Source organism: Morus notabilis, unplaced genomic scaffold (assembly GCF_000414095.1).
Source record: "Morus notabilis unplaced genomic scaffold, ASM41409v2 Scaffold112, whole genome shotgun sequence".
Lineage (NCBI taxonomy): Eukaryota > Viridiplantae > Streptophyta > Magnoliopsida > Rosales > Moraceae > Morus > Morus notabilis.
In genome coordinates this window covers 436,717-459,511 of record NW_010367100.1, presented here as the reverse complement: position 1 = coordinate 459,511, position 22,795 = coordinate 436,717, and the positions used below count along the sequence as shown (strand labels likewise).

Here is a 22,795-nt window from a genome sequence, read left to right as displayed (position 1 = left end):
TCTCCATCTGGGAATTGGCGTTTTAGACCATTACATATATTCAACACTTCTCCTTCTGATCAAAACCCCTTAGTTCCAATGGCAATGACTTGGACGAAAAAATATTCCTAACATGGATTAAGACGAACTGGCTGAGAAAGCTTACTCAACTGAATGGGAATCGACCATACTAGGCTATCAGAATGATTCATAATTTGAAGTTTGGAAACGGATCTTAAATTCATATTTAATTTTTTTTATTAGATTTTCTTCATTGGGTCTCGGTGTTTATATTTGTCCCTTATGCTTCAACAGTCTTTATCAATGGATTTAGTCAAGAATCGATAATGAGTAGTCATTTGCGACTTATTGGTCTTTGTTAACAACTCTGAAGGATAGAAAGGATATGTCATATCCCAAATATTTTTTGGTCTTTAAAAGTAGTCCTATTAATGGGATTATTCAGTAAAAAAATAATTTATTACAAAGGGTGTAGAAAGATTAAATTAAGATTGACAATAGATGCCTTCTTTTTATAACGTCAATACACCATTTTAATAACACTAAAAATATAGGATACTGTTACACCATGGTCGAGACGTCGACCACTCTCTCAGATGACAGGCACCGAGGACCCCCCGTTAGGAATCAGTTGCTGGCGTCGAGAGAACAACTGTAGCTAAGGTGCCCTTTACGTCGAGAAATCATACGTGGCGAGAGGCGTCGAGCACAATGACTCGACTTCTGAGGGCCACTGCGTTGAGACAGCATGCCCAGTCAAACCCATCAACGGTCTTGTCAACTCGAGGAAGGAAGTACTGGTCCAACTGCTATTGCAGGAGTCAGGAAATCAGGCGGCAAATGAGAGGGATCATCCGCCTTTCCTGAGGTTGTCATCATGAAAACTCACCTATCCTCCCGCAAATCGAGGGCAGAAGATGGCTTTCTCCTTGGGAACGGAGAAGCCAAGATCACATGTAAAGGCCTATAAATAGAGCCAAGAAAACCCAAAAAGGGGTTACGCACCATTTTATTACTCTAACAGAGCTTGTAATCTGCTGAGATATTAGTGCATTTACAAGTGGATTAGGCAAAGAGTTATTGCCGAACCACTATAAAATCGTTGTCTCCTTTACATTATTTTTTCAGTTTTTAATCTCTAATCGAACCGTGAGTGTTACTGTGAGTGTTTCTGGAGAGATAATAACGAGTTATCAAAAAAACACCGTCAACAAATACCAATATGAATTTCTAGCTAAAAACATAGAGTACCAAAATAATGTTTTCCCTAAAATTTCAAACAAGGCATTTTATATAGCCAGCATATAAATACACGACCATTTTAACACATAATCAAGTTCCAGCATTCTGTTCTGGCATAATCAAGGATCAAGCTTGGGTTTAGGGCTTTTTAAAGATTGAAATAAAGACTTTTGGGCTTCCAAAGATAAGGGAAGACTTTCTTAGGTTGAATCATCTATCACCCATTCACGCTTAATTTGACTAATTCTGTAAAACTCCCAAGCGGATTTCAAATTGGGTCAAATTAAGGACAAATAGATCTATGTGATCACTCATGGCACACAAAACCACAACCTATGGAAGTTTCCCGAGCATGGCTTCAATCTATGAAATGAGCCCAACAATGTCGCGAGACGCAAATGATTGGGCCTAGACCCTTAATGAGTCTGGTACAAATTCAAGTATCAATATTAGCCCCGTTGGTCACATGGGCTATGTAGTGTAGCGAGATAGTCCGTGCGAGTATCAGCAAAGTTCTCACCTACAACGCAAGATATAGTATTTTGAAAGTTATTTTCAGTACGATTATATTTACTATGTTATGGTTATGACTTTTCATTTATTCAAAGGAATATCAAGTATTTTTATATTTATTATGTTGAAGTATTACACTTACTTTATTTAGGAGAAAATTAAATGTCTATTAATAAGACAACAGGAGATACTGCCTAATTAATTTCTTAGAGATTGTGAACATAGAGCTCAATAGAAGTTATTAAGCCAACAAATAGCAATAAAAGATGTTGAAATGTTGCACGTAGTATTCTTGAGGACCCTAAGAGAAGAAAAATGAAGCAAAGCATGAGCATAATTAGTTTTTAACTTTCATGTGGGATAATGACTTTACTTATTGAGCGTTAGCTCGTCAGTTTAATTATACTTGTAGGTAAAGGGAGAAAGAACATTGAATTAAACTAAAGGATAAGTAAGGTACTAAGCTGACGTGTTAGTATATATGGAATCGAACTGTTAGGAGAAAGTTTTTAAAACGTACCATTATATTATTTTAATAATTATGAGTGTTTATTTAAGAATTCATGGTGTGAAATTTTATGAAGTATATTATGTAACAAAAAGTTTAAATTTGTACGAATTTTTATGTAATGTGTATTTGGCAGTATTGTGTAAATTTTCAATTATCCTTGTAATAGTTTTGTTTTAAAAGGAGGATGCTACATATGTAATTAAGTATATATGTAATTATGATGTAATCTGAATATTGTGTTCTACGACAGTTTTAATACAAAGCCCAAACCCAAATCAATGTCTAATATTTTACTTTTTAGGTCAAAACCCATTTCAATTTTTAGTAGAATAGAACCCTGTTATGTTTATGTTTAATTTTATTATTAATTTTATGACAATATTAAAAAAAGAGATGAATTACAAAAGTCAAGCTCCAAAACATAGGCTAATAAGCGAATCCTTGCAAAATCTGTTACGGATTGGATTGAATTGAAGGTCTAACATATTGGTAACAGATTGAAATTTTTTTTATTTATAGTTACAGATTAAATTGCAGATTGACTCTTAATCCACACAATTCGATCCGTAAACATTACTACAAATTTCCATTGATAATTTAGTAGATTATTATTTTTTTTTATAAGGGATAATTTCAGTTAAACAAATTTTGTTGACGTTTGATTAATGCACACAAATTCAAAGCTCCAATACCTTAAAATAAATCTAAATGTAAATTTTTGTTGGGCATTCCTTATAATCATGGATGCAAATGTCCACGACATTGTTTATATTTTGAAGTTCAATATGGATAAAATATTATTCTTGGCGTGTCTATAAAATATCCGTAATATCTAAAGATATCCGTAAATATCTAGGATATTTTTAAAAATATTTAAAAACATTGGGATTTTTTTTTGCAGAAAATCAATTTTGCTGTACATTTTTCCTTTTTTTAATTAAAATGTGACAATATGATTCAAACCAAAAGTAATCAAAATATTAAAATTTAATTAGTTTTTAAATTAGTTTTACTTTTTAAATGATTGATTCATATCGAAAGATTAATATTTTTACTCAACTAACAACTAGGCAGCATCCAGCATGTGATTATTTAATTTTTGGCCTTTTATTTTTTAAAAATATGACCGTGAAGTATTCACGTTTTCATCTATTATATATACTCACTTTAGATCAAGATTAGAACCTACCTAATATTATTTAACCTGCTAAAAACTCGCTTTGATATTAAAAGCACTTTAAATCTGTGTATTCTATTATATTTGATAGTTAATTTTTATGTAATATATTAAATTATTGTACCATATTTGTAATGACTAATGAGTTGTAAAATTATATTTAATCATAATCCACATAATTATAATAGTTTCCTATTATACTATTTGACATAACTCTCATATTCTAATTAAAAACATATTATTTTTATTATTAAATGAGTTTAATTTAAGTAATATTGATTGTTTTAACATTTTATATAGTTCGAGTAGAAATATTTTAACATTTTTGAAGGTATCTATTTTTTCCTAAAATATCCGTCAATATCAACATTTATGTCGATATTATATGTAAATCAAAACCTTAACAACCCCAATTTTCATTCATACTCATAATTATCTTTTTATATATAAAAAGCGCAATATGCACTTCCCCCTTCAACCAAAACGCCGTCGAAAATTTTGAACTAAAACACAGTTGTTTTGGTGCCCCTTGTATGTGTCTTTTTTCTTTGGTTTTTTTGTTGCTTTCTTGTTTTTCTTTTAGTCCTTATTCGTCTTACTTTTTTATCTTTTGGTCCCTATTTTTTGTTCTTATTTTATACTTTTCTTTTTTTCGTTTAACCTTCTCCCTCTCTCTCTCCCTCCCTCCCTCTCTCCTTCCCTTCTTAGGAGACGTTTGGTTGGAGGATTCAAACCATGTGATTCAAACTATTTTTTATTTATGTGTATTTTTTGTGAGAGAAAATACTGTAGCGAACCACGAATCATGATTCGAATCAGGGAACGAATCCCTCTACCAAACAGAACCTTATTCTTCTGTTATTTTTGCTCAGAAACTTCCCTCCCTCCTCCCTCCCTCCCTCCCTCCCTCCCTCCCTATTCTTCTGTTATTTTTGCTCAGAAACTTCCCTCCCTCCTTACTTCCCTCCCTCCTTATTCTTCTGTTATTTTTGCTTAGAAACTTATTTATTTCTTCATTTGGTCCCTTTTAAGCTTTTTTTTTTCTTTTTTCCGTTTTGCCCTAGAGCTTTATTTTTTTTTTCTGTTGGGTTGTTCCTCTGTGTTTTTTTTTTTTTTTTTTTTGTTGGTTTTTTTTTTTTTTTTTTTTTTTTTTTTTTTTTTTTTACCTTAAAACATTTAACTTTTCATTTTAGTCATTTTTTGACTCCTTTTTTTATTGATTGTCCTAAATTTTTTTTTTATTTTAGTTCTTTTTGTGATTTTATATTCCAACTTATTTATTTTAGAAAATTTTATTGTAATGCGCATTTTCCTTTCTCGCCTTATTTAATTGCAACTATTATCTTTTAGTACATACACTCTCTAATTTATTTTTGTTAGGTGATTTAAAAATGTGATTTTTCCTTACTTTGCTCGTATTAACATAATTTCTTTCATATAGTGCCCATGCTTAACCTTTTTTTACTTTTTATTTCGCTTTGTCAAAAGATTCCCTACAATGTAATCTTTTTTTAACGTTCATTTTTTTAAAATAGGTTGTTTAAGGAGTCTTTTCATTAGAATATATTTTTCAGATGGGTTCCTCTTTAATTTTTTTACCTTTTATAATCTTTGTTATTTTAATGGCGATACTTAAAAAAAAATTTGTATTAGTTGTATATTTACTTTTAGTGATTAACTATTACTTTTAGTATTAGGGAGCGTTTGGTTGATAGAATCGTGCCATGATTTGAATCATAGTTCGTAGTTCGTTATAATATTTTCTCTTATAAAAAAACACATGTAAACTGAGAATAATTCTGAATTATAATTCTAAATTCATCAACCAAACATCCTCTTAATAAATTAAAAATAATGCCACAATAGTAAAAACGTTAACGCACGTATTCCTCTGGAATTCAATGAGTACTTTTTGGCTCCGTTCACTTCACCAATTCGAGTTTAGAATTCGAGTTTTGCTACAGTAAAAAGCTCTCACAAACAATCACATCTAACTTTTTTACTACAGTAAAAAGCTCTCACATAAAATTACATCTCAATTCAAATTACAAACTCGAATCAACAAAGTGAACGGACCAAGATTTAGTGGGCTGGGTGGTGTTGTGAATAAACACGTTTATTATATTGATTTGAATTACAAATTTTCATAAAAAATCATATTTTTCTCTATTAACACACACATACACAAAAAAAACTCAAAAAGACATATAAACGACGCCGTTTCAAGTTTCTACCACATTACGATCTGACATTCTTTACAAAAAGTCAGACCTGGCAGGCCCATAAAAGAAAAAAAGAAAAAAGAAAAAAAGAAAAACATTAGTCGAATCGAAAGAAAAGAAAATTTTCACATTAAACTCAGCTCCTTATGAACTGTTCTTCTCTCTGTTTCTCTCTGCAAAAGTATATATAATAGCAGAGAAATATATATATATATATATATATATATTTTCTCCCTCTGAAAAATAAGAAGAAGAATAAAAAACAAATGGCGCTTTCGCGGCTTCGGCAGCCCGTGATCTCTGGGGCTCCTTCTCTGCTAAGAGCTCGCCTTCTCTCATCGTCTTCCTCCAGATCCTTCTCTCGGTACTTTTCCCACTTCATTTTATCGCTCTTTTATTTATTTATTTTTGGCGAATTTAGTTGAGAACTTTCCTTTACTTGAACATGTGATTTCGGCGAGAATTTATTCGTTGTTTTGATTTCTGCGAAGTGGGGCTCGTTTATCATTGATAGTCCTGATTTGGGTTGTGGCCTGATTCTGGGGTTTTATTTTATTTTATTTGGATTTGATCGAGTTTATTTTGGAATGACGAGTGTTTTGAAATTTTGGGGTTTTGTGGGAATTATTTGGAGTAGGTTAATATTTTTCAAACTTTAGAGTATAACTTATTATTGCAAGTGGAATTCTGTTGTGCTACTATTTTGTATTTGATTATGTATCAGAATGTGTGTGTTTTGCCTTCATGAATCATGATAGAGAGATGAGTAATGGGTTTTGTTCAATTTATTGATTTTGTAATGTATGTACTGGATTGTATCCCAAAATGCAGTCTTTCATACTGCTTCTATATCCTACCATGGTCAAGACCTTCCATTGACCTCAGTGTGGCAAGCCGAAGGCTTGTAGTTTCGAGAAATTATTTTCGTTGGTTTTTGTTTTAATCACCTTTTTTTTGTTGTCGGAAAAATGACCTCTTATATGTTCCTAGAATTGCTATAGAAGTTAAGACTTAAGTTTACTGGATTATATGTCAATCACTTTTTATTTCTTTATGAAACGGATTTATGCTTAGAAATGAGTGCGAAATAATACTTGTGGCTCTAAAATAAATCCCGAAGGCACCATTTTTGCATCTCCATGCGCTGGTGAATGGATTAGTTACTGAATGTGCTAGCACTTAACTAACCTGAGCATAATGCGGGTGATAGCATTGGTTATTTCTCTGCGTGTGATTTTTTTTTTTTTTCGAAAAAAATTTAACTTTAGATATGGTTTTTATGGACTACTCTTAATGTATTTGATCATCTATATAGTGCTAGAAATAATAGGTTCTTAATACTTGTAAATGAAATTAAAAACTAATTGAACCATTGAATCCAACAACACACTATCGGATCTTGAAGCATATAGAAAAATTGATGGTTTTTGAATTACCTCTTGCTGCCGGCAACGGAATGACGTCAGTCATGCGGGTGATAGCATTGGTTTTTGAACTCTTCTCTTCTCGTCCTCTTTCCACACTCACGCAGACCCCCACCCACATGCACACACACCCACGGGGTTAAAAACAAAATTCCCCTTGTTTATTTCTTTTGTCTGCCCCTTAATCAAAAAATGGGCCTTAATGAGAAGGTTGAGATAGAGAGAGGAAATTTGGCCCAATGGGCTGACCAAATATCTAGAGAGAGTGAGTCCAAGGGCCCCACGTACATTAGTGATAAAATTGTCCATCCCATTATGGCCCTTGTTATAATACCATGCATAAACCATATTACAATATATAATATTCCATAAAGTCATGCTCTAATTTGTCACATATTTGAGTGAATTAACAATGATTTGTGCTAGTCCATATAAATATTCCAACATTCTCCCACTTGGACAGTACAAATCAAACGACAAACATACATTCACCCAATACAAAATGTCTACAAACAAAGATCTCACACAAGAGCCAAATGCATAAAACAATTATGCATAACAATGCATCGACAGGATGCAAATATTATACACAATTATTCTTTCGAGATTCGTAGAGCATCACAATGACAATTATCTGGATCCAATAACAAAACGAGACTAAAACCAAATGTCTCCAACCAACTTATCATTTTGCATATAAACATGTGTGCATAACATACAACAAAGTGACAATGATCCATAATATGCATGTATTATGTATAACACATAAGCAGTCGTCACAAAATAACTTGTCATTCATACATCACATGGTGAACTCCCACTAAATCAATACAACTCTAGGCTCCTAACAATCCCATATTAGAGACGTGCTCCTGAAACACACATATAGGTAAGCCTTTGGTTAGTGGGTCCGCCAACATGTTATTGGTAGGCGTGTATACAATATCGATGAGGTGTTCTGCAACTTTCTCTTTAACAAAATAATACTTGACATCAATGTGCTTGGAGCGAGAAGTGCTCTTAGCATTGTGAGAGAAAGATACAGCTGTGGAATTATCACAAAAGAGTTTCAGCGGTCTATGAATTGAGTCAACAACTCCCAAAGCTGAAACGAAATTCCGTAGCCATATTGCATGACAAGTAGCCTCATAACACGCCACATACTCTACATCTATGGTCCAGGAAGTTGTAAGTGTCTGTTTACACTTTTTCACGAGACAGCCTGCCATCATAAAAATATATCAAGAAGTGGATCTCTTGTCATCCACGCAGCCTGCATAATTGGCGTCACAAAAGTCAACAATATCAATAGTGTCGGAACGCCTATATGTCAACATATAATCCTTGGTACCCTGAAGGTACCTCATGACTTTCTTAGCCGCTTTCCAATGGCTTAGTCTAGGATCACTCAAGTATCTACCGCACCCACAACAAATGCAATATCAGGTTGCGTGCATACCTGAGCATACATGAGGCTGCCAACAATTGATGCATACGGGACAACTTTCATATGATATATTTCTTTATCATTCTGTGGACATTGGGCCTTGGAAAACTTATCACCCTTAACAATTGGTGCCTTACCAGAAGAACAAGAGTGCATGTTGAACCTCTTTAGAACGATCAATGTAAGTTCTCTGAGACAATCTGAGATTAGCCCTATCTCGAAGGATCTGTATTCCCAAAACATAAGAGGCTTGGCCAAGATCCTTCATATCAAAATGACTAAATAGCATTTGCTTTGTCTCAAACAACAGGTCGGTGTCATTAGAAGCGAGCAGAATATCATCAACATACAAGACCAGAAATATGTAACTGCTCCCATTGACCTTCATATATATGCACTGATCAACAACATTCTCCTTGAAACCATTGACAATGACTATATGATCAAACTTTAAATACCACTGCTTTGATGTCTGCTTTAATCCTCATTCAAGTCTCCATTCAAGAACGCAGTTCTCACATCCATTTGATGAAGCTCTAAATCAAAATTAGCCACAATTGCCATGATAATCCTGAATGAGTCTTTAGTGGAAACTGGTGAGAAGGTTTCTTTATAATCATCACCTTCTTTCTGACTAAATCCCTTAGCGACAAGCCTAGCTTTAAACCTTTCCACTCGTCCTTCAGAGTCACACTTGGTCTTGAATACCCACTTGCACCCAATGGGTTTACAACCCTGTGGCAATTCCACTAAATCCCACACATCATTCTGTGACATAGAACTCATCTCTTATTTCATGACATCTATCCAGAATAAGGATTGAGAACTACTAATGGCTTCCTAATAAGTGATTGGGTTAGAAGCACCACTAATGTCATACTCATGTTCCTGCAAATAAACAATATAGTCATCTGAGACTGCAGGTCTACGAACCCTCTATGACCTCCTTAAAATAATATCACCACCATCTGTATCTGGCATCTCCTGCACTGCCTGATCCATGGGTACATCATGAGTAACATCTTGTTCTGCATCAATCGCTGGACCAGCCACTGGAGCATTAAACACAGGTATGGGGACAATAACACGTTCTTCCCTGAATACGATCTCTCTTGGTCCTTGACTGGAAGAAGAATCATCCTCAAGATAGACTGCTTTGTCAGACTCAATCACTCTAGTGGTGTGATTTGGGCAGTAAAACTTCAAACCTCTTGATCCAACACAATAACCAACAAAGAAACCACTAATGGTCTTCGGATCAAGTTTCTTGGATTGCGGATTATAGGGTCTCACTTTGGCTTTACAACCCCATACATGGAAATGCCGCAAGCTTGGCTTCTTACCAGACCATAACTCATAGGATGTCTTTGGAATAGACTTACTTGGCACTTGATTCAAAATATAAGCTGTTGTCTTCAAGGCCTCACCCCATAAAAACTCCGGCAATGTAGAATGAATCAACATACATCGCACCATATCAAGAAGGGTGCGATTTCTTCTCTCCGCAATCCCATTCTATTCAGGAGTTCCTGGCATCGTATACTGAGCATTAATGCCACATTCCTGCAAGAATCTGGCAAAAGGTCCGGTCCGGGATTCCTTCCAGTTTCATCATACCTGCCATAATATTCACCACCTCTATCAGAGTTAACTGATTTGATTCTCTTTCCCTTCTGAAGTTCAACATTAGCTTTGAAAGCTTTAAAAGCTTTTAATGAGTCAGACTTTTCCCGGATTAGCTCAACATGACCATAACGGGAGAAGTCATCAATGAAGGTAATGAAATACCTGTAACCACCCATGGTTGGGGGAATGAATGGTCCACATATATCAGTATGGATCAACTGTAATGTATCATCACATCTATCAGATCTACTCTTTCTAACCTTGGCAGTCAACTTTCCTTTGATGCAATCAACACATGTAGAAAAGTCAGAAAAATCAAGATCATGCAAAATGCCATCCCTTATCATTCTCTTCATCCTTTGTCTCGAAATATGACCCAAACACCTATGCCGCAACATGGAAGACTTATCATTAAATCTAGGACATTTGGAATCGACAATAGTATTAAGAGAGGAAGTAACAGTACTAGAGGCATCATTTAACACAAGCTTATACAAATTACCACACAAAGTTCCATTTCCAATCAAAATTGAGTTATGGTACAAGTCTAATTTTCCATTTCCAAAAAGAAAACTATATCCACAGTTATTCAAAATAGATACAGATTTCAAATTCCTCCTAATCGAGAGTATGTATGCTACATCATGTAACTCCAAAAAATGTCATGTAGTTTGACTATTATCAAAAAATCAATTTTGACTCTTGTACCATCTCCCATGTACACATGTTGCTCTACATTAGTTGGACTCCTTCTGCTTATCATTGCCTGCAATGAATTAGTTAAATGAATTGTAGCACGTATGTCTAACCACCAAGAATTTGAAGGCATATCAATAATATTTGATTCAAGACAGACTTGTACCAAATTACCTTTCTTCCGCTCTAGCCAAGCTTTAAACTTGCGACAATCTGCCTTCTTATGTCAAAAAAAGCGACAGAAGTTGCATTTCCCATTGAAACCATCTTTCTTAGAACCAGAGGAAGATGGATTATTGTTGTGCCCACTTGGCTTGGCATTAGCACCCTTCTTCTTAGGGTGTTTGTTGCTACCAGGGCTCTTCGAAGGGAACTTCCCCTTTTTTTGCCCGACCTTCTCTTGGTCCGTTACCAATGAGACGCTCCTTGTTTTACCATTTGCTCTGATACCATTTGCTAGAAATAATAGGTTCTTAATACTTGTAAATGAGTTTAAAAACTAATTGAACCATTGAATCCAAAAACACACTATCGGATCTTGAAGCATATAAAAAAATTGATGGTTTTTGAATTACCTCCTGCTGCCAACAACGGAACGACGTCAGTCATTTTGGCCGGAATCCGATATGAGAAAACCAAAGGAAGCTTGGAGGGGTTTTTGAACTCATCTCTTCTCGTCCTCTCTCCACACTCACGCAAACCTCCACCCACATGCACACACATCCACGGGGTCAAAAACCAAATCCCCCTTGTTTATTTCTTTTGTCTGTCCCTTAATAAAAAAATGGGCCTTTTTGGGCGTTAACGAGAAGGTTGAGATAGAGAGGAAATTTGGCCCAATGGGATAACCAAATATTTAGAGAGTGTGAGTCCAAGGACCCCAAGCATATTAGTGATAAAATTGTCCTGTTGATAATTTTATTACTTGGTAGGATGCTTAGATTGGTGAAGAGATTTTATTGAGCATCATGAACCGTATGATCTGTATCATCCTATCGGTAGTTGGATTAATGCATTTGGTTGTGGTGATTGGTAAATTGTCCTTACCTGTGAATGAGTCCTATTTTGCTCAAAAAGACTCTAGCATGTGATGATCATATTATTTAAGATCATTGATAAGGCTAAGAAATGGGCAAATAGCATGATATTGTTTCACATGCCTAATGTTGGATGCCCCTTTTGTTTTCTTCAGCCTTGAGCAGTCCTCAAATCTCTGCAATTCTGATGCTAAACGGGACAAACTATAAACAATGAATTGACTCTCTAATGATGAACTTGACCATCATGAGATTGGATATGGCTTTGAGGGAGACTAAACCTCCCCAACCCACGGATAAGAGCTCTGCAGATGAAAAGAAACTATGATGATTGGGTTATTCTGATAGGTGTTGTATGATGATCATGAGGTATCATATGAAAGCGTCTATTCGTGATAGCATTCCTAGGGTTACTACTGCCAAGGAGTTTTTAGATGCCATTAAAAGGAAGTATACCAAGTTCTTGAAGAACAAGAAAAATGAGTATTTAAACATTCTCCATTCCACTTTCTACGATGATGTTAGTGGAATTAGAAACCACATTGATAAGATCATATCATGCTATCAAAGGCTTAAGGAGATTGGCATGGATCTTGGTGAGGATTATATCGTGTGGCTTGTCATGAGGGCTCTCCCATCCCAATTTGATACGATCAGGTCGAGGTACAATGCGCAGAAGGAGCAGTGGGCTGTGGATGAAATGACTGCTATTATTGCTAAGGAAGAGGGTGACATTAAGAATGGTAAAGCAAAAAGCATCTCATTGGTAACGGACCAAGAAAAGGTCGGGCAAAAGAGGAAGTTCCCTTCGAAGAACCCTAGTAGCAACAAACACCCTAAGAAGAAGGGCATTAATTCCAAGCCAGGAAGGCACATCAATAATATTTGATTCAAGACAGACTTGTACTAAATTACCTTTCTTCTGCTCTAGCCAAGCTTTAAACTTGCGACAATCTGCCTTATGTCCAAAAAAGCGGTAGAAGTTGCATTTCCGTTTGAAACCATCTTTCTTAGAACCAGTGGAAGATGGATTATTGCTGTGGCCACCTGGCTTGGCATTAGCACCCTTCTTCTTAGGGTGTTTGTTGCTACTAGGGTTCTTCGAAGGGAACTTCCTCTTCTGCCCGACATTCTCTTAGTCCGTTACCAATGAGACGCTTTTTGCTTTACCATTCTTAATTTCTCAGTAAGAATAGCGGTCATTTCATCCACGGCCCATTGTTCCTTTTGCGCATTGTACTTCGACCTAATCGTATCAAACTGGGATGGGAGAGTCCTCATGACAAGCCACACAATATGATCCTCACCAAGATCCATGCCAATCTCCTTGAGCCTTTGATAGCATGACATGATCTTATCAATGTGGTTTCTAATTCCACTAACACCATCGTAGAAAGTGGAATGGAGAATGTTTAAATACTCATTTTTCTCGTTCTTCGAGAACTTGATATACTTCCTTTTAATGGCATCCAAAAACTCCTTGGCAGTGGTAACCATAGGAATGCTATCACGAATAGACGCTTCCATGTGATACCTCATGATCATCATACAACACCTATCAGAATGAACCCAATCATCATAGAGTTTCTTTTCATCTGCAGAGCTCATATCCGTGGGTTGGGGAGGTTTAGTTTCCCTCAAAGCCATATCTAATCTCATGATGGTCAAGTTCATCATTAGAGAGTCAATCCATTGTTTATAGTTTGTCCCGTTTAGCATCATAATTGCAGATATTTGAGGACTGCTCAAGGCTGAAGAAAACAAAAGGGGCATCCAACATTAGGCATGTGAAACAATATCATGTTATTTGCCCATTTCTTAGCCTTATCAATGATCTTAAACAATATAATCATCACATGCTAGAGTCCTTTTGAGCAAAATAGGACTCATTCGCAGGTAAGGACATTTTACCAATCACCACAACCAAATGCATTAATCCAACCAGCGATAGGATGGTACAGATCATGCGGTTCATGATGCTCAATAAAATCCCATCACCAATCTAAGCATCTTACCAAGTAATAAAATTATTGACATGACAATTTTATCACCCGTATGGATCTTAGTATTATAGGTTTAGTTGTGGGAGAAATGAACAATTTGAAAATGTAAAACTATTTGACATGTTCCGACTTACGATAGGCAAGTACATGAACATTCAAGATAGTCATTTTGTCACAATTTAACATGCCGTTTTAATTTAGCAAATAAGATGACAAATTAATGGCATTCAAATATCAAAACAAACCAGCATAGAGAAGCCCAGGAAAATGATATTTGATCAATGTGAGAATTAACCACAAAAAAATTTGTTCAAACAATACAAAGTATCCATAAGTATGGTCTTTGTGTGGTTATAACGTCAAATAAATAGTATGGACAATTAGTAAATGAAATTTGAAGCAAAACAGTGAAAAGAGGGCATAAATCGGACATTCCACGAGACCTCACGCGCTTTTTTTTTTGTCCGCAGAAACGACATGTCGTTTTGGGGCATGTGGGAAACGACATGTCGTTTCACTAGCAGGATAGCCCCAATCTGCCTTGCAAACGACATGTCGTTTTAGGGCATATGGAAACGACATGTCGTTTCACTATCGAGACAGCCCCAGTGAACCTTGCAAACGACATGTCGTTTTTCACATGGATGGAAAAACGACATGTCGTTTTTATCTTTCCTAACCTCTGAAACTTTGCAAATCGGGTCCGATCGGATCCGTGACCCGACCCGCTGGAAAAGTGAGTTCTGGTTGTCCATTTTGATGTTTTTGGATGGGCTTTGCTCCAAATTTCATTCTCTTTAGCTTTCAACCATCAATTTCACTCAAAGAGCCATAAAAATAGAAAACCCCATGAAGAACATGGACGTGCAGCAAACTCACAGAAACGAAAAAAACTACAGCTTCAAATCCAATAAGTTTGCTCTGATACCATTTGCTAGAAATAATAGGTTCTTAATACTTGTAAATGAGATTAAAAACTAATTGAACCATTGAATCCAACAACACACTATCGGATCTTGCAGCATATAGAAAAATTGATGGTTTTTGAATTACCTCCTGTTGCCGGCAACGGAACGACGTCAGTCATTTTGGCCGGAATCCGATCTGAGAAAACCAAAGGAAGCTTGGAGGGATTTTTGAACTCTTCTCTTCTCGTCCTCTCTCCACACTCACGCAGACCCCCACCCACATGCACACACACCCACGGGGTTAAAAACCAAATCCCCCTTGTTTATTTCTTTTGTCTGCCCCTTAATCAAAAAATGGGCCTTAACGAGAAGGTTGAGATAGAGAGAGGAAATTTAGCCCAATGGGCTGACCAAATATTTAGAGAGAGTGAGTCCAAAGGCCCCAAGCACATTAGTGATAAAATTGTCCATCCCATTATGGCCCTTGTTATAATACCATGCATAAACCATATTACAATATATAATTGTCCATAAAGCCATGCTCTAATTTGTGACATATTTGAGTGAATTAACAATGATTTGTGCTAGTCCATATAAATATTCCAACATATAGGTCATCGATAAACTTTTGAATTCTTATTTAGGACAAAATAAAAGGTGATGAACCAAGCTTTCAATTTTAAATACTAGGTAAGAAAACTAAATAATCAAGTACACTTAGAAACCTGTATGGTCGCTACTATAATACATGTCCTTAAATATAGAAATCCACCCTTTTTATGACAACAACACGCATGCTCAGAGAGCGCATAAAATTTAGTCCAACTCTAGGGCAATCCCCTATGGAGAATTCTTTTGGGCTCAACAAAAAGAATTAATTGATCCTTTCATATTCTCAGCTCCTCAAATTTATGATGCTGACCTTACATCTATGATAATTGAACTTAATACTGTTAAATTAATGCTTGATTGAATTATAGACCTTCATCTTATAGAGCTGCATGGCCAAGTTGATAACTTTTGACAATTTTTCTTTATGATGTGGCAGTTACAGTGCACCAAACTATGTTGTGCATGATAAGGACACTGTGCGAAGGTTTGTATTTATCAGTTTCCATTTGTCTGCTGTTCCAAACTACAATTTGATTGTTTTACCTACTTCCAATGCCGGAGAGTTCACCGTGGCAAGATTTCTTTGAACTTTCATGATAAGTCGGGATGAAATCTTTATTAATTAGTTTTTCTTATTAAAGTTTAAGAATTTTGTTTTATGACTAGAAAGAGCAATTTTGATTTGGATTAGAGAGATTAGTGTTGAAACTTGAACCAAAACCACCTGTAGGTTTGTCATCCTCAGAACCACCTGTAGCTTTACATTAGTACATTTCTTATTTTTTTTAATTGTTACCTTTTTCGGGAAGTTTATTAATAGTGAGATTGATCAGGCCCTCGTCTTTGCCCATTCTTGGTAGAGTTCGGAATAAATCTTTGGATTTCAAGGTTAGCACATTAACCTATAGAGATTTAAAACTATTTCTACATAAGGTTCTTCTCTGACCCGTGAACATTTTCAGCCATGGACTGGTGTCAACTACTTCTCAACTTCAGGTATGGCTTATCCATTTAGTGATAACATCTTCTTGAACTAAATTTTGATTGATCTGATAAAACAAGAATATGAAGGAAGAAAGAAACTAAGAAAGTATAATCCTTTAAGCCACAAAGCTAATGGTCTCATCTACTGTAAAAGCACGGATGGAAACTGCGTCTCAATTTTATTCTTTAACCATTTAGCGATATTATCTCCTTTGACTTAATTGTAGCAAACACTCAGTTATGCTTGTTATGCTTTATGTTGTTCCAAATGTCACTAGAAATTTAATTGCTTATACAGATCCTTCTCATCAAGTTCTTGGGATGCCAGCCTTGTCTCCTACAATGGTAAGGAGGTGGTTATAGACATTATGTTGAAAATCTTCAGTTTTCTTCTTCATCCTTCTGTTTTGGCTCCAATAAGTTTAGTTGCTTTCTTGTTACTCTTTTGCAGAATCAAGGAAACATTGCAAAATGGAGGAAGAAAGAAGGAGACAGGGTTAGCTTTATACCACATCGGAATTCATTAGATTTTATGTTTTCTTGAGGTTTATCTGTGTTATATCTGAGGATGTCATATCCTTGGATCACTCGTATAATATTTTCATAGGATGAAAATTTTCTATGAGATATAAAAACATGCATTTTCTGGATAAAACAGCGACTTCTACATCCATCTGATCTGTTGATATCTATTTTCCTGATTATTGGTTTTGATTTAACAGATTGAAGTCGGCGATATACTATGTGAAATTGAAACTGACAAAGCTACTCTTGAGTTTGAAAGTCTTGAAGAAGGGTGAGGGACATTTGATAGCATGCATGACAGTTGATGCATTTACTATTGGATTGGAGTACCCAGTAACACACGTTGCCACAGATATGCTTTGCTTGCCAGGAAAAAAAAAAAAAAAAGATTTTTGTTTTTTTTTCTTTTTCGGTTTTTTTTTTTTTGGTTTTTTGTTTTGTTTTTTGTTTTTTTGTTTTTTGTTTTTTTTTGTTTTTTTGTTTTGTTTTTTTGGTTTTTCTTTGGTTTTTCTACCAAACATCTATTACCATACCTTTTCCCCTCTACCATGTTAAATTTTCAAAGTTTCAAAGCAAACAAATTAATCAAAATCCTTTGTGAACTAATTTTGATAGTCTTAATTGGATAAATTGTCAGGTTTCTGGCTAAGATATTGGTACCTGAAGGTTCAAAGGATGTGCCTGTGGGACAACCTATTGCAATAATGGTAATGTGTGATAAACCTTTAACCACTGATTTTTTTGTTGCTTTTGGTGAGTCCCATACCCATTTTTCCTTTATTAATTATTTTTCCGTCATTTATTGGAAGAGTTGTTAGCATTATGAGCAACCTTTTAATCATGTTAGTATAGAACTTACTAATTACCACTCAAGCATTTAGTTTTTGTAAACACTAACTTATGTGTATTTTACAAGGTTGAAGATGAAGATGATATCCAAAATGTGCCTGCTTCTGCAGCTGCGGGAGGATCCGAGGTTAAAGGGGAGACGTCATCATCAAATCAGGATGCCAAAAGTGAGGACAGGGCACAAGAAACAAGTACTGTAAATATAAATACATCTGATCTTCCTCCGCATATTATTCTTGAAATGCCAGCTTTATCCCCAACAATGGTACAAATCGAACTTTCTGCTTTTCTCATATTGAATTTTCTTTTCCTTTGATAGAAGCTGAAGGCTCTTGTTTTCTGTACAGAACCAAGGGAACATTGCTACATGGAGAAAGAAAGAAGGAGACAAGGTTAGTTATGCTTAATCTGATGTTTTGACTTTATCACTTATTCTGACTTTTCTATCTGGACAAGTCAACTGTTGTCTGCATCAATGTGACTTTCTTTCTTTCTTTCTCCCCCCCCCCCCCCTCTTTTTTAATGTACTTAATTAAACAGATTGAGGTGGGTGATGTGATATGTGAGATAGAGACTGATAAGGCCACCCTTGAATTTGAAAGTCTTGAAGAAGGGTAATGTTGTTTCCTTACGCTGGATTTTAACTTAGGCTTTTATTAGTTATACTAACTAGTATATTCACCAAATCTTTCCATTCGTGTATAGTCTATGACTCTATGTTACCGTCTTTATAGTTTTTTGCTTCATGTCCAAGAATATGTGGACCGTGGTCTTATGAAGAATGTGTCATATTGACATATTTCCAACGTCTTGAAGACAGTGTTGTACTGAACGTGCTTAATTGCCACTTGAGGCTAGCTCAAGTAGTTTGGGTGCGTAAGTGTGTGCCTGTATCTGCCAGGGTTCGATTTCTGGAGGTTTCATTTCTTGTGTAAAGTGGGAGCCAAAGGCCCCACACCATATCAGAAAAAAAAAAAAAAAAAATTGAACGTGCTTAATTAGTACAAGTTGTCATGTAAGCATCTCCTATAAATAGATGACACTAGGAAAAGCAAATGTTTTTGCACGTTCTCTCATCCTCTTGGTCTATATGTATGGGAACCTTCCCTCTTGGGAGTCTAATTTTAGATGTTAGATTCTAATCCTAGCGACTGATTTCTTAAAATCATTTTTAGAAGAAAATTTGATAGAAGAGTTTACTTATTTTCAGCGTAACATTTTAAGAGGATAATAATGACTTTTTTGGGTAAATGTTATTAGGTACTTGGCTAAGATTCTAGCCCCCGAAGGTTCAAAAGATGTGCCGGTGGGACAACCAATTGCAGTAACAGTAAGTGTATAATTTTTCTATTGCTGTTTGGAGCAACCATAAAATGACGGGAGAGAAATACACTTGCTGTCAGTTTATTCCTTGTAAAATGGCTAATCTGTGCAACTTTATCCTTGCCCTTGTCCTTGACAGTTAGTGTAATTGTATACTCAATTCATATGAAAACTCAGTTCAAAAAAGGAAAATAATAATAATAATATGCACTGCTGGCTATTGCAAGGTTGAGGATCCAGCTGATCTGGAAACGGTGAAAAACGCTGTAACCAGTGGCTCAGCAGTTAAGGAGGAGGGGAAGCCGGTTGAACCTGATGTTAAAAATGAAACGGGAGCACAGAAAGCCCCTGTAAAAAGGATCAGTCCATCTGCAAAGATACTCATTACAGAACATGGATTGGACACTTCATCATTGAAGGCATCAGGCTCTCATGGTACATTACTAAAAGGGGATGTTTTAAGTGCAATCAAGTCAGGAATAGGATCTTCGAAAGTTTCTTCGTCTAAAGAAAAGGCAAAGCCATCTCCTCAAGTCCAACGAGAAACCACTCCAGCATCATCAACAGGAACAAAATCCCACTTGAAGAAGGAAGACTCATTTGAAGATTTTCCAAACAGTCAAATAAGGAAGGTAGGTTTCATCTCATCTGACAGGTAGCTCAAAGCAAGACACTTTAAGTTTAGAATATTATTCATATATATATATATATATATTCCTTCATTTTGATTACAGAATTCATATAGTTCATTTTCAATCAAAAGCTTAGTATTCATTTATAATTCTGTACATTATAAATTTATTGTTAAGATGTAAACTTTAAAAAAGTATGAAAAAAAGGCGGACCCCAGTGCCAAAGAGGCTCCCGTACTATGACAGGCTCGAGAGAAAGCTTAATCCCATATGTACGCGGCCTTACCCCCCGAAGGAGAGGCCGTTTCTGGGATTCGAACCTTGGACCCCGGGTGCAAACGCAAGCGCTCCCACCACGGTGTCAAGGCCCGCCTTCAAACTTTAAAAACGTATATGTGCGATTAATCATTTATTTCAAATTAGAGGCTCCATAAGTTGTCGTAAGATTGTAATTTGTTTTACAGGTGATTGCCAGAAGGCTGTTGGAATCGAAACAAAATACACCACACTTGTATTTATCATCTGGTATTGATCTTCTATGCTCTATTATGTTGTTGATATAAACTAATCTGTATATAAAACTTCTCTTGTTCTTGTTTATCAGAGGTTGCACTGGATCCTCTTCTTTCGCTTCGAAAGGATCTTAAAGGTATGGAACATAATCCCCATTGTCAATTCTTTTTCTTGAGATACTTTGAGCTTGGTGGATAATTTATTCTCATTGTCTCCTCACTGCAGAGCAGCATAATGTTAAAGTTTCAGTGAATGACATTGTGATTAAAGCGGTGGCTGTCGCATTGAGAAATGTACCAGAAGCTAATGGTAATAGCTTCAAGGCACGTTTCAATTTGTATCCTCATTTGCCAAATTGATGCAGTTTTTATCTCTCCCTTTCAATTTTTATTTCATGCTCTAAAAGTGGCTTTTCTGACTTGATACATGGCAGCTTACTGGGATGCTGAGAAAGGAGAGGTCATTCCATGTGACTCTGTTGATATATCAATTGCAGTGGCTACCGAGAAGGTAATGCTGATCTTCTTAGTTAAGCTTAAGAGTTCATACCATATCCAATCACACTGTAATAATTATAATGTTCCAGGGTTTGATGACTCCAATAGTGAGAAATGCTGACCAGAAGAGTATATCAGCCATCTCCTCAGAGGTACTCTGCTGCCGCGCCTTTAATTTTGTTGTTATAGAATGTTGCTGTCTTGTTCTTTCTTTCCGTCTCTTTTCTTACTTGGGGCTAAAAAAATGTTGTACAATGTGAGGCATGCATCATTTAAGCTATGTACTTTGTTTGGTATGAATTTTCACCTGTCAATTAAGAGTTAAAAGAAATCTCGAGGGTGTGAAATGATAGGAATTAGTTGGACATTCATGTTATCTGTTTCATTATATGGACACTTTTATCGGGAGCTTATATTTATACTTCATAGTCATTTTTTTTTAAACATTTTTACTCAGGTCAAGGAATTAGCTGAGAAGGCGCGGACAGGAAAGCTTAAACCAGATGAATTCCAAGGGGGAACTTTCAGGTGAATTTTGAAAGTTCTTAATTTTCTTTTAGTTTTTGCTTCAATCCCTATACCTGTCTCTTTCCTTTAAAGCGATAACTATAAATCTCTCAATCTTTATGCAGCATTTCAAACTTAGGAATGTTTCCAGTGGACAACTTTTGTGCGATTATAAACCCGCCACAGGTTCTTCCCCACGCTCCATTTTGTGTACCGTAGCATGTGTCTATCCCCTGCTACCTCTTGTTTAGTTCAACACCAACGAGATATTTGGTGTTACTTTTGCAGGCTGGTATCCTTGCTGTTGGCAGAGGCAACAAAGTTGTTGAGCCAGTTGTTGGAAGTGATGGTAAGATGAAGATATTCGTTTCGTATTGTTTGCTATCAGATATTTGGTGCCTTGAGGATTGTACTATATACCGCGACTTTTCTTTCTGTTTTTCCCGTAGGAGTTGAGAGAGCTGCAGCTGTCACCAAAATGAACTTGACGCTGTCTGCTGATCACCGTGTTTTTGATGGCAAAGTTGGAGGTACTTAATGCTACAGTATTTAGTTTTTAATTCCTTTTATTTTTATTTTTATTTTTTTTCCCTCGGAAGTAGAGTCTCTAGTTTGAACTTCCAAGTTTGATACGCTGTATATTTGGATGTTTAGCACTTGTGGTTTTGGTGTCTTTATAAGATTAATCACATTCAGTTTTGATTTAGTCAGCCGCGTTGCGGACGCTAACTGGCCATTGTGGTGTTGAAAATGTTGATATTTTTTGACTACTTGCTAATGGGAATATTCCAATCTTATTTCACAGGTGCATTCCTCTCAGCTTTATGTTCAAACTTCGGCGACATCCGAAGACTTCTTTTGTAACAACGTTAAGAAGAGCCTCAAATTAATTTTAACATTGCCAGGTAGCAATAACGGGAGCTTGCTTGAGAACCCAACTCAAAATTTCGGAGTCGTCGTGTTTTTTTGTTTGTTTTTGTTTTTTGTGTTTTTTTCATTGCTTCAATGTTTGCTTTTGTTGTGCCATCTTGTTACTAAATTATTGTTGGTGCATCAAATCATACTTCCTTGATGGCAAAATCATTAACATGTCAATTGTTGCAAAATTTTGACAACTTCATTCCAAGCGTTTTCTCCCTTCAAATAAGGGAGAGAGGATGTACAAGGTGGCTGAGAAAATACCAATACCTCTTTTAATAAAATTCCTTCTCGTTCAATATCTTCTGTTTCCCACTATCCCCAGCTCAGAATATGAAGTATTGATAGCGTACTATATCTACATACATACATATTATATATGTATATATCCACAAATATGAAGACAGTGATAATTAAATCTTAGAATTTCTTGAATATGACAGACAGTGACGGTTATGGAGATTTCTGCTGAGTGCATCATTCTAATAACTTTCACCTAAGTATTTGCAGATGCAACTTTGTCTGGGAAAACTAAAGAGAATACCATTTTTTTTTTTTTTTTTGAGAATCGATAATACCAATATACCACTTATGTGTAAATTTCAAGGCTTGTTTACACATACTTTTGT

General features: G+C 35.7%; 1 protein-coding gene across 1 annotated transcript; it reads left to right on the top strand.

Annotated features, from left to right (window-relative positions):
* The first annotated feature begins 5,907 nt into the window (after positions 1-5,907).
* Positions 5,908-22,467, top strand: LOC21399855 (dihydrolipoyllysine-residue acetyltransferase component 1 of pyruvate dehydrogenase complex, mitochondrial). Its single transcript, XM_024174617.1, has 23 exons — positions 5,908-6,029; positions 15,855-15,902; positions 16,252-16,306; positions 16,381-16,414; positions 16,701-16,747; positions 16,854-16,898; positions 17,125-17,198; positions 17,565-17,634; positions 17,844-18,041; positions 18,124-18,168; positions 18,317-18,390; positions 19,037-19,106; positions 19,327-19,731; positions 20,196-20,256; positions 20,336-20,380; positions 20,470-20,553; positions 20,678-20,754; positions 20,831-20,893; positions 21,199-21,269; positions 21,374-21,434; positions 21,537-21,597; positions 21,698-21,778; positions 22,054-22,467. The coding sequence occupies exons 1-23, from the start codon at positions 5,932-5,934 to the stop codon at positions 22,110-22,112; spliced, it is 1,926 nt and encodes a 641-aa protein (XP_024030385.1). The 5' UTR covers positions 5,908-5,931; the 3' UTR covers positions 22,113-22,467.
* Positions 22,468-22,795: the final 328 nt, after the last annotated feature.

Coding starts and splice junctions, on each gene's coding strand:
- LOC21399855 (XM_024174617.1), top strand. CDS start 5,932: ATGGCGCTTTCGCGGCTTCGGCAGCCCGTGATCTCTGGGGCTCCTTCT. Junction 19,732..20,195: donor CAAACAGTCAAATAAGGAAG/GTAGGTTTCATC, acceptor TTTGTTTTACAG/GTGATTGCCAGAAGGCTGTT. Junction 20,755..20,830: donor TTGCAGTGGCTACCGAGAAG/GTAATGCTGATC, acceptor ATAATGTTCCAG/GGTTTGATGACTCCAATAGT.